Source organism: Arachis ipaensis, chromosome B6 (genome assembly GCF_059453495.1).
Source record: "Arachis ipaensis isolate K30076 ecotype BB chromosome B6, ASM5945349v1, whole genome shotgun sequence".
In the NCBI taxonomy this organism is placed as follows: Eukaryota; Viridiplantae; Streptophyta; class Magnoliopsida; order Fabales; family Fabaceae; genus Arachis; species Arachis ipaensis.
Genome location: NC_142441.1, coordinates 96790624 through 96800929, shown reverse-complemented (window position 1 = coordinate 96800929; position 10306 = coordinate 96790624). Strand labels below are relative to the sequence as shown.

Sequence of the window (10306 nt, the reverse complement as noted above, 5' to 3'; positions counted from 1 at the left end):
AGTTATCATTAATTCCTTCTAGAAATATAAAGATTTGGTTGTTAAGATCTATTTCTAGAATAGATTTGAATTATTGTTTTGATTTGAATTTGAAGTAGGAAGTTAGCTATCTTATCTTTTCAAAAGATAAAGATACTAGGGTTAGTTTTGAATTTAAATTCTAGAACTTAGGTTGTAAATAAGTGAACCTTGTTCACAGAGAGCGTATCAATCATCCATCGGATTAGTTTCTTTCATGAGTCACAAAACCTCTTCCAATGAAGGTTAGAAGCTCTGTTTGGTTTTAGGATAAATAATGTAAGTGTTTTTTTTTTTTAATTCATGATTCTTTACTTTTTCAAGATTGAGTTTTGTTCTTCATCAATAAAGGTTAGAATAAGTGACAAAAAGAGGAAAATTGACTAGTTCGTTACTTTTTCAAGACATGTCTGATTAATCCATATTTCATGGTATTTATTTGCTTTAATTAGGTAGATTTTATCACATTTTCCTACATTTATTCACTAAAATAGCATGGTTTTATAAATTCTTCCTAAAATGTGCTTAAGAGTAAAAATATGCTACGACTTCCGAATGCAGAGATTCCTTGGGACGTGTTTCAAACAGCATTTTATAGGAAGTATTTCCCAGAGTTAGTGAGAGAAGCAAAGGAGTTAGAGCTTATGTAGCTGAAGCAAGGCTTGTTGTCTGTGGCCGAATACACTAGTAGGTTTGAGGAATTCTGTAGGTTCTCTAAGGTGTGTCAGGGTGCCCCGGAGTCCTATGAGAGTTGGAAGTGCAATAAATATCAAGGAGGCTTGAAGGATAATATTATAACTACTGTGGCTCCTTTGGAGATTCGGATCTTTTTTGAGCTTGTGAACAAGGCAAGAGTTGTTGAAGAGTGTGTGAAGAAAGTGGCATCATCAAGAGACACTCGTGGAGGAAACAACAACAGTGGGCGAGGAAAATACCTTCAACCAAGAGCTCAAAACTTCAAGTGAAGAGGACATATACCTCAAGGTCAAGGAGGCTTTAGGAAGAATAACTATGACCAGTACCAGCATGCCAAACGGAGAGGTAATCAGAGTAAGGCTTCTCCGGATTTAACTTGTGATTGTTGTGGATGTTTTCATCTGAATGACTCGTGCAAGTTGGGTATAGGTGGTTGCTTCAATTGCGGATTGCCTGGTCATATGGTAAGGGATTGTACTCATGGGAGGAACCTGAATGAGGGTCGGAATCAACACCAAGGGCAAGTGTTTGCTGCGAACGCCAATGATGCTGCTAAGGCGGACCCTCTAATGAGTGGTAACTGTTTATTTGGTGCTAAAATATTGGTTGCATTGTATGATACTGGAGCTTCGCATTCTTTCATTGTAATTGATAAGGTTGAGGAACTAGGGTTGAAAATGTCAGAATTAGCTTTTGATTTGCATGTGCATACCCCATATCAGACACTTGTGACAAAGTTAGGTTGTAGGCAAGTATCTTTCAAGCTTGAGGATAGAGAGTTTGTTCATGATTTAATCTATTTGCCAATGGTTGGGTTGGAGATAATTTTGGGGTTTGATTGGTTGTCAAAGAACCGGTATTGTTGGATTAATTTGAGTGATCGATTCGGTTTATGCCGGAAGGAGAAGGGGGAGCAGTGATAGCTGTGGGTTATTACCTGAACTCTGTGATGGTGAACTATAGTGGATATGAGTATCAGGGTTATATATTGTTGGCTACGAATGTGTTAGGTGATGAACAGAGGTTAGATCAAATTCCGGTAGTTAGGGAGTTTCCAGAAGTGTTCTCGGAAGATATTCTTGAATTTCCACCTCAAAGGGAAATTGAGTTTGCAATTGACTTGGTACCGGGAGCCGGACCAGTGTTGATTGTGCTGTACTGAATGGCTCCAATAGAGCTGGCTGAACTTAAAACTCAGTTGGAAGATCTTCTGAACAAGAGGTTCATTCGACCGAGTGTATCTCCGTGGGGAGCGCCAGTTTTGTTGGTAAAGAAGAAAGATGGAGAATGCGACTTTGCGTGGACTATCGGCAGTTGAACAAAGTGACTGTGAAGAACAAGTATCCGTTGCCGAGGATAGATGTGTAACACCCCAATTACTCTAAGCCTTACCTCTAGCCGTAAGGCAAAGGTTAATCAAAGGTTATGACATTCTAAGGCTTATACATATTTATATAGAAGGAAATAATATATTCTAGAAGCCCGATGAAGGATTAAGCTCAAAAACAGGATTACAAAAGCACGAAACGTTCACACGAAGCTAACGCACAAGACACAAGGTATAGATGTAAAAGAATGGAACATATATATAGATATAAAAGTATAATAATCATAGGGAACTAGGCGTAGCTTGCGGAGTTTAAGCTGACTAGTATATACAGACATACAGAGTTTTGGAGTTAAAAATAGCTTATACAACTATTCTCTCAAATAAGCTTCTAAGGTCATAAAGATAAATATACAAAAGATGTGAGAGTAACTACCACAAGAAAATAGAAATAAACCAAGGAGGAACCATACTACGCTCTGTCACCATACCCGCAATCTCACCGAGGTGGATTTGCAACCTGCGTCTGAAAAATAACAACAACATATGCTATGAGAACCGGAGGTTCTCAGTATGGTAACAGTGCCCAATAATGTAAGACGTAAGGCTCCGGGATGCCGAAGGCAATCCTAGAACTTCACACCAAATCGATAATCAAGCTTAGAACAATTATAATTAACGTAAACTATAAACAATAAACAGGGTTTTCTAAATTTAAAGGATTTCTAACTAGTACTAGTCACACCGTTGTATCCCACAACCTTTGCCAACCTAACCTCCGTGCGATCCCATCACCACCACTTACCTAACTTCCTCAGTACCAGACAAACACAAGATAATGCAAGCAAGTAAAACACAGATAGTTTTCATATACAGCAAGTAATTCAAGAAGCAAGTAGGCATGTTATACAATTAGGCAAACTCAAGTAATCAAAGCAAACAAGCACATAAGAAATGCATATGATAAATGCCTGTCCTATTGGTCTCACTCAAAATTATGGTCAGGATTGGGAGATATAGGCTTGGAAAGTTGCTGGTTTGATTATGTAGCAGCAGAAAATCAGTTTTAAAGTAACAAACTTCAAAAATTTATATCTCCTAATCCAACCGTTAAACTTTAACCAAATTTTTCAGGATTTTTCTACACATCACAAAGATTCAGGAAAAATTAATTCCATGTAATTGTGATGGTTAGATCGTTCCCAAAAAGCTTCCGAAACTACTGCTAGAAAATAGATTATGCAAAATTTTGCCAAACCTCAACTTTCAAAATATTTCAACCAAAATCATACCAACTCCAATTTACCTCATAACTCATCCTTTGTGTCACAATCTACCATTCATACCAAATTTTTCATTCACCCTTCAATATCCTCATCCTCAATATCAAATATATAATACTATAATCATTCATCCACCAACCACATTCACCAATAATCATTCTTTCACTATCCATCTTCATCAACAACCTCATTCATGCTTTATACCAATAATCAACAATATACATTCATTCAAATTCAATATACATCATACCTCAACATCATTATTTAACAACATTTACAAAATCAATTCGACAAGTATCATCAACCAACCAACATCAACAACCATTACAAATCCTCATCAATTCCAACAATTTATCACCAAATAATAGCTAACATTAACCAACATCATAATACATCATTAGCACCAATAATCCTCAACAATCACCATCATCATACATATACCACAAACAACCACATATCCAATTCAATCCTATCCTATGGGCCACTAGCCTAAGTGTCCATAAACATTACATATTACATAAAGAAAATCGAAACCATACCTTGGCCGATTCTCAAACGCACCAAACATCAAAACGAAGCCACCAAGCTTGATCCAAAGCCTCAACCAACTCCAACAAACACCCAAAACTCAATCTTTCCCAACGAGATTAGGGGTAAAATTCAACATTACCCACTACTAGAGATCACCAGATTTCTTTAGATAGAAACGTAGAGCTTGACAAGAGCTTCGCGTGGCCGCAAACGTCTCGTCAATCGAAGCTTCGTAGCTCAAGTTACAAGCAAAAGAAGGTGAGGGTGAATAGTGTTCTTTCTTCTTCCTCTCCTCTCAACTCAGCAGCGCCCCCTTCTTCAAATGAGGGTGGAATAAGCTGAAGAGCTCATTTAATGAGCTTATATATGTTGGGCCTTGGACCCAACTTGGGCCCGGTCCAACCGCGTAGCATTTTTGGTTCGCTTGGCCCACTTTGGGCCAAAACTTTTAAAATTAGTGTCCGGTTTTTATTTCTAAATTATTTTTACCTTTTCAAAACAATAAATCCATTTTCAAAATATTATTTTTCCCAAAACACAGTACCAGACAGGCTTAAATTGGTTCAACCGGTTCGGCTGCCGGTTCTCGGTCTTTCGTAGAAAATACCTTTTTTGATTCAGAAAAATTCACTGAAACCAAATTTTATCTTTTTATTTTCAAATTAAAACTTCTAAATTTTAAATCTATCTCAGGCACTTAAAATTATTATTTTTATAAAAATAGTTTTGCCGGTTCTTACATCCTCCCCTCCTTAAAAGAGTTTCGCCCTCAAAAATCGAATCACGCAATATATCCTCCTCGAAGCGCCCTACTGTGTCGATGTCTCCTCTCGCCTTCCACTGCGTCACTCTGATTATCGTCATCAAGAGTCCAAAATTTTTCTTAAAACAAATACTGATTGTTGGAACATTTTCCAAAACCTCTAAAACAAGTTTATTCTAAACCAGCTCATTGTGAAAGCTTTTTCAAAATGGTCAAAAATCATTTACTGAAAAGAAGATTACTTTAAATCACAATTTTCTTAAATAAAAACCTTTTAATTTGAATCCTTCTTGATAAGATAAATCGGAAACCAAATCCACAATTGAACAAAATCAGAGACTCACTCTTCTTTTAAACCATAACATTTAAACCAAGAGTTCCGTCCATCTTTCAAAACCAAATCATTTAAACCAAAGTTTTGAACCAAATTTCAAAATCATTTTAACCTTTAAATTTTTTTCAACATGGTTCAAGACCATACCAGTTAGAAATTGAAAATTAGAATTGAAAACCGCAAAAGCATCCGTCAATACCTCCCTTGCCACTAGTGCTGAGCCGCACCCATCCACTGATATGCTGCAAACTCCATGAACTGGTCCTCTTAAACATGTTGAGATCGAAACCCATAGACTAGGATAGCCATCCTCACTACCTCTCCATTAACGTGATTGACCTTATCCGTGAGTTGCCATTTGGGTTTCTTTTCCACACCAAACAATCGATATCAAGGTGATCAATCTCAATATCTCAAGCTCAATGCTTCAATTATCCCCAAAGGCATTCACAAACAAGCATGCTATGCATATCAAGTAGATAAGCTAAATAGCATGAAAGAAAAATGACCCAGAATGTGCAACGAAGCACAATCGGTTAGGGAGGAGAACGAAGCATGCCTTATAAGGGTGTGGATACCTCTCCCTAGCATGACGCGTTTTGACGAGTGAGTGTGGGGGGCTTCGGCTATCATCCCTATCATCAAAGGCAAAACCGTGAGGCCTTGTGTGCCAAAGCGGACAATATTGTGCTAGCGAGTCGTTTGGGCTGTTGCACATGGTATCAGAGCCGGAGCCCGGATCGATGTGCCAGCGAGGGCGCTAGGCTCCCTTAGGAGGGTGGATTGTAAGGTCCTATATCGGTTGGGGACGGGAACAAAGCATGCCTTATAAGGGTATGGATACCTCTCCCTAGCATGACGCATTTTGACGAGTGAGTGTGTGGGGCTTCGGCTATCATCCCTATCGTCAAAGGCAAAACCGTGAGGCCTTGTGGGCCAAAGTGGATAATATCATGCTAGCGGGTGGTCTGGACTGTTACAAGATGACTTGATGGATCAGTTGCAAGGAGATTGACTATTTTCAAAGATTGATTTAAGATCTGATTACCACCAGATAAGGGTAAAGGAGGATGACATTCCAGAAACTGCATTTAGGACGCACTATGGACACTACGAGTTTGCAGTGATGTCCTTTGGGTTGACGAATGCACCTGCTGTGTTCGTGGATTACATGAACAGAGTATTTTGTCTCCTTTTGGACAAATTTGTGGTGGTTTTTACAGACGACATCTTAGTTTACTCAAAGACGGTGAAGAAGCATGAAGAACATCTGAGGATTGTGCTGCAAGTTCTGAAGGAGCGGAAATTGTATGCTAAGTTGTCCAAATGCAAGTTTTGGAAGGAGGAAGTGAAGTTCTTAGGTCACGTGGTAAGTAAAGGTGGAATAGCCGTAGATCCTTCGAAAGTAGAGGCGGTGATGGAATAGGAAAGACTGACGACAGTGACTGAGGTCAGAAGCTTTTTGGGGTTAGCTGGATATTATAGAAAGTTCATTCACGAGTTCTCACAAATTGCGCTACCGATGACCAAGTTAACAAGGAAGGATGTGGATATCCGAGTGTGAGGAAAGTTTTCAGACTTTGAAGCAAAAGTTGACTTCAGCGCCAGTTTTAATTCTACTTGAATTGCATGATCCGTTTGAAGTATACTGTGATGCTTCGTTGAAGGGTTTGGATTGCGTGTTGATGCAACACCGAAACATAGTGGCTTACAGATCGCGTCAACTGAAACCACATGAGGTTAATCATCCAACTCATGACTTGGAATTGGTGGCTATTGTGTTTGCGTTGAAGATATGGAGGCATTATTTGTACGGGGTGAGGTTTATAGCCTTTTATGATCACAAGAGTCTTAACTATATCTTTGATCAGAAAGAGCTCAATATGCGTTAGAGGAGGTGGATGAAGCTGTTGAAAGATTATGATTTTGAATTGAGCCATCACCCTGGGAAGGCTAATGTGGTAGCAGACGCTTTGAGTAGGAAGTTTTTGACTGTTGCTTGGATGAGGATCAAAGAAGAGGATTTAGTAGATAAGTTTGCAGAACTCAAGTTGGATATTGGTGAAGTTGACGGATAAGCCTGTTTGAACCAATTGTGCGTTTCGAGTACGTTTAAGTCAGAAATTCAGAGGGCTCAGCAAGATGAGCAAGAACTTCAGAAGATGTTCCAATTGATTGGTAAGAAGAGGCATGGAGAGTTTACTAAGGATGAGGAAGGGTTGTGGAGGTATAAAGGGAGAATTTGTGTGCCGAATGTCAGAAGTCTAAGACAAGAGTTATTGTCGGAAGCTCATAACAGCGGGTTTTCTATCCATCCATGAAGTACAAAGATGTACTATGATCTAAACAATATGTTCTGGTAGCTTGGGATGAAGGTTGATGTAGCTACAGTTGTATCTAAGTGTCTGACGTGTCAGAAGGTGAAGATAGAACAACAGAGACCGTTGGGAATGTTAAAGCCGCTTGAGATTCCTCAGTGGAAGTGGGAAGGAATTACAATGGATTTTGTGACTGGTTTACCAAGGACTAGGTCGGGATTTGATGCGGCTTGGGTGATCGTGGATCGCTTAACCTAATATGCTCACTTTCTACCTATTCGAGTGAACTATTCAATGGAGGAATTGGCGAGGTTATACATCAAGGAGATTGTAAGGTTGCACGGAGAGCCATCGAGCATAGTGTCGGACCGTGATCCCTGATTCACATCAAGGTTTTGGGGATCTTTTCAAAGAGCTTTTGGTACGAGACTGTGTCTCAGCATGGCATATCATCAACAAACAGATGGACAGTCAGAACGGACTATTCAGACGTTGGAAGATATGCTAAGGGTGTGTGTTTTGGATCAATTGGGGAGTTGGGACCGTTACATACCATTGGTGGAGTTTGCGTACAACAACAGTTTTCATGCGAGCATTGCGATGGCTCCGTATGAGGCTTTGTATGGACGGAAATGCCTCTCTCCACTGTGTTGATATGAAGCCGGTGAATCAAGTGTGTTGGGGCCTGATTTGGTAGCCGAGACTACTGAGAATATTAAAAAGATTCGAGCTAGGATTTTAACTGCACAGAGCCGACAAAAAAGTTATGCGAATCAGAGGAGGAAACCATTAGAGTTTGAAGTGGGTGAGCATGTATTTCCGAAGGTTACTCCTGCAACTGGGATTGGAAGAGCGATTAAGACGAAGAAGTTGAATCCAAGGTATATAGGACCATTTGAGGTTTTGAGGCAAATCGGGCTGGTGGCATATCAAGTAGCTTTACTGTTGCGTTTGTCCAACTTACGTGACGTATTCCACGTGTCACAACTCTGTAAGTATACGTCGGATGCAGCTCATGTGTTAGAGCCAGAGTCGGTTGAGCTAAAGGCGAACTTAACATTTCAAGTAACACCGGTGCAGATTGACGACAATAGTGTGAAGAAACTGCGAGGAAAGGAAGTTCAATTGGTCAAAGTTGCTTGGAAGAGAGCAGAAGTGGAAGAGCATACTTGGGAATTGGAGTCTGAGATGCGGAAGAATTATCCAGAGCTATTATCAGGCAATCACTAAATTTTGGGGACAAAATTTCTTATTTGGTGGGGAGAATATAAGAACCGTGACTAATTAACCTCTTAATTAATTAAATTAATCGCCCAAAATAGGATCCAAAAATATATAATGTTAATTAGAAAATTTAAATATGATTTTTGGACTCAGTAGATTTTTCTGAGTTGGAAAATGTAATCTTCTTCAGAAAATTACGTAAAAATGCGAACCGATAAATTAACCGGTAGTACCAGCTTATATGTCTGGTACTGTGCAAGAGTGATAAAAATTGTAGAAAAACTTAGAAAATTAATTAAAGTTGTAAACTGGACACTAATTTTAAAGGTTTGGCCCAAAGTTGGGCCAAACGGGCCAAAAATGCTAATGGATTAGACTGGACCCAAGTCGTGCCCAAGTCCAACATATAAATACACTCAAATAAACCCATTCAGTTCATAACACACCCTAAAACACAACTATAGCAGCTGCAAGTGAGAGAGAGGAGAAGAGAGAAAACACTATTCACCACTAACTTCCGGTGGCCATAACTCGAGCTACGGTGCTCCGATTCGTGTGTCGTCAGCGGCTACACGAAGCTCTTGCTGAGCCTGTTAGTTTTATCTAACTTGTGTAGGTAAGAATTCGAAATTTCCTCTTCTTTCTTCTATCCTAAGAAATTCGAAATTTAAGGCTTGAGTTTTGAGTGGATTTTTGTGTTTTGGTTGTTTAGGTACTAACCATTAGTGAGGAATTGTTGGGTTCTATCCCAAATTTTAGTGGATAAGGTAAGGTTTCTCAAGAACCCTTGTAAATTATATTGTGAATTTTAGGTTTTGATTTTTATGAAATATATGATGTTAGTTTGAGCATTGGTGCTTGTTGGAGTTAGTTTGGATATTTGGAAGCATTGGATTGTGGTTGAAAGCCTGATTTGGGCATAATTTGGTGTTTTGCACATATTGGGAATCGACCAAGGTATGGCTTTAGTTTTTTCTATGTAATATGTAATATTTCTGGACACTTAGGCTAGTGGACTATAGGATAGGTTTGAATTGTTGATAGTGGATTTTAATTATTGGTGTTTGTGATGATTTTAATGAATTGTGATATTGTTGTTGATTATTGAGATTGAAGTTCAATAATGATACTATTGAGTAGTGATAATTGGATTTGGATGCTTGTGAATGTTAATGAATGATGAGGTTTGTTGATGTTGATAGAGGATGATGAAATTAGGGGTGTGCATGGCCCGACCCGACCCGAAGACTCGGCCTGGCCCTGAACACTTTAAGGGCTATTTTGGTGTGATTTCACTGGGTCTATGGCCAGGTAAGGGTCTCAAAAATAGACCCGGTCATTATTTCGGGTCGGGTCCGGGCCATGGCTCGGGTCACCCGAAGTCGGCCTGGTGGCCCGGTCGTCATACACAATTAATATTTTGTGTTATTAGTGATGGATGATGGCTATTCTTATGTGGAATTTAAATATTGTAAAGTTTAATATTTTGTGTTATTAGTTATTATAAGACTATAAGTTAATGTTTTATGTTTAAAATGCATAAGATTTTAGATTAATACATAATATTGTGTTATCTATATTGATTTAAATATTTGGTGTTATTAGACAATATTAGTATTGATTATGGTTATGCTTTAATTTTAGAGAAGAGTTGGTTCTTGTTATATTTTTCTAAGTGAATTTTACCATGTCAAATAATGGTTGGAGTCTTGGAAATTTGGATATTTTCACATGCTAGCTTATAAGAAGGTATTAAGGTAATGTAATGTTAACGGCCCAGTTTTCACCCGGTTTTTACCCGGAATAATCGTG

General features: G+C 38.8%; 1 protein-coding gene across 1 annotated transcript; it reads left to right on the top strand.

Annotated features, from left to right (window-relative positions):
• The first annotated feature begins 1175 nt into the window (after positions 1-1175).
• Positions 1176-8500, top strand: LOC148561882 (uncharacterized). Its single transcript, XM_088490796.1, has 7 exons — positions 1176-1570; positions 1678-1869; positions 6132-6321; positions 6620-6769; positions 7070-7207; positions 7316-7466; positions 7932-8500. Exons 1-7 carry the CDS (start codon positions 1176-1178, stop codon positions 8498-8500), a joined length of 1785 nt encoding a protein of 594 aa, XP_088346922.1.
• Positions 8501-10306: the final 1806 nt, after the last annotated feature.

Coding starts and splice junctions, on each gene's coding strand:
- LOC148561882 (XM_088490796.1), top strand. CDS start 1,176: ATGGTAAGGGATTGTACTCATGGGAGGAACCTGAATGAGGGTCGGAAT. Junction 1,870..6,131: donor GGACCAGTGTTGATTGTGCT/GTACTGAATGGC, acceptor TTACATGAACAG/AGTATTTTGTCTCCTTTTGG. Junction 7,208..7,315: donor GGAGAATTTGTGTGCCGAAT/GTCAGAAGTCTA, acceptor ATGTTCTGGTAG/CTTGGGATGAAGGTTGATGT.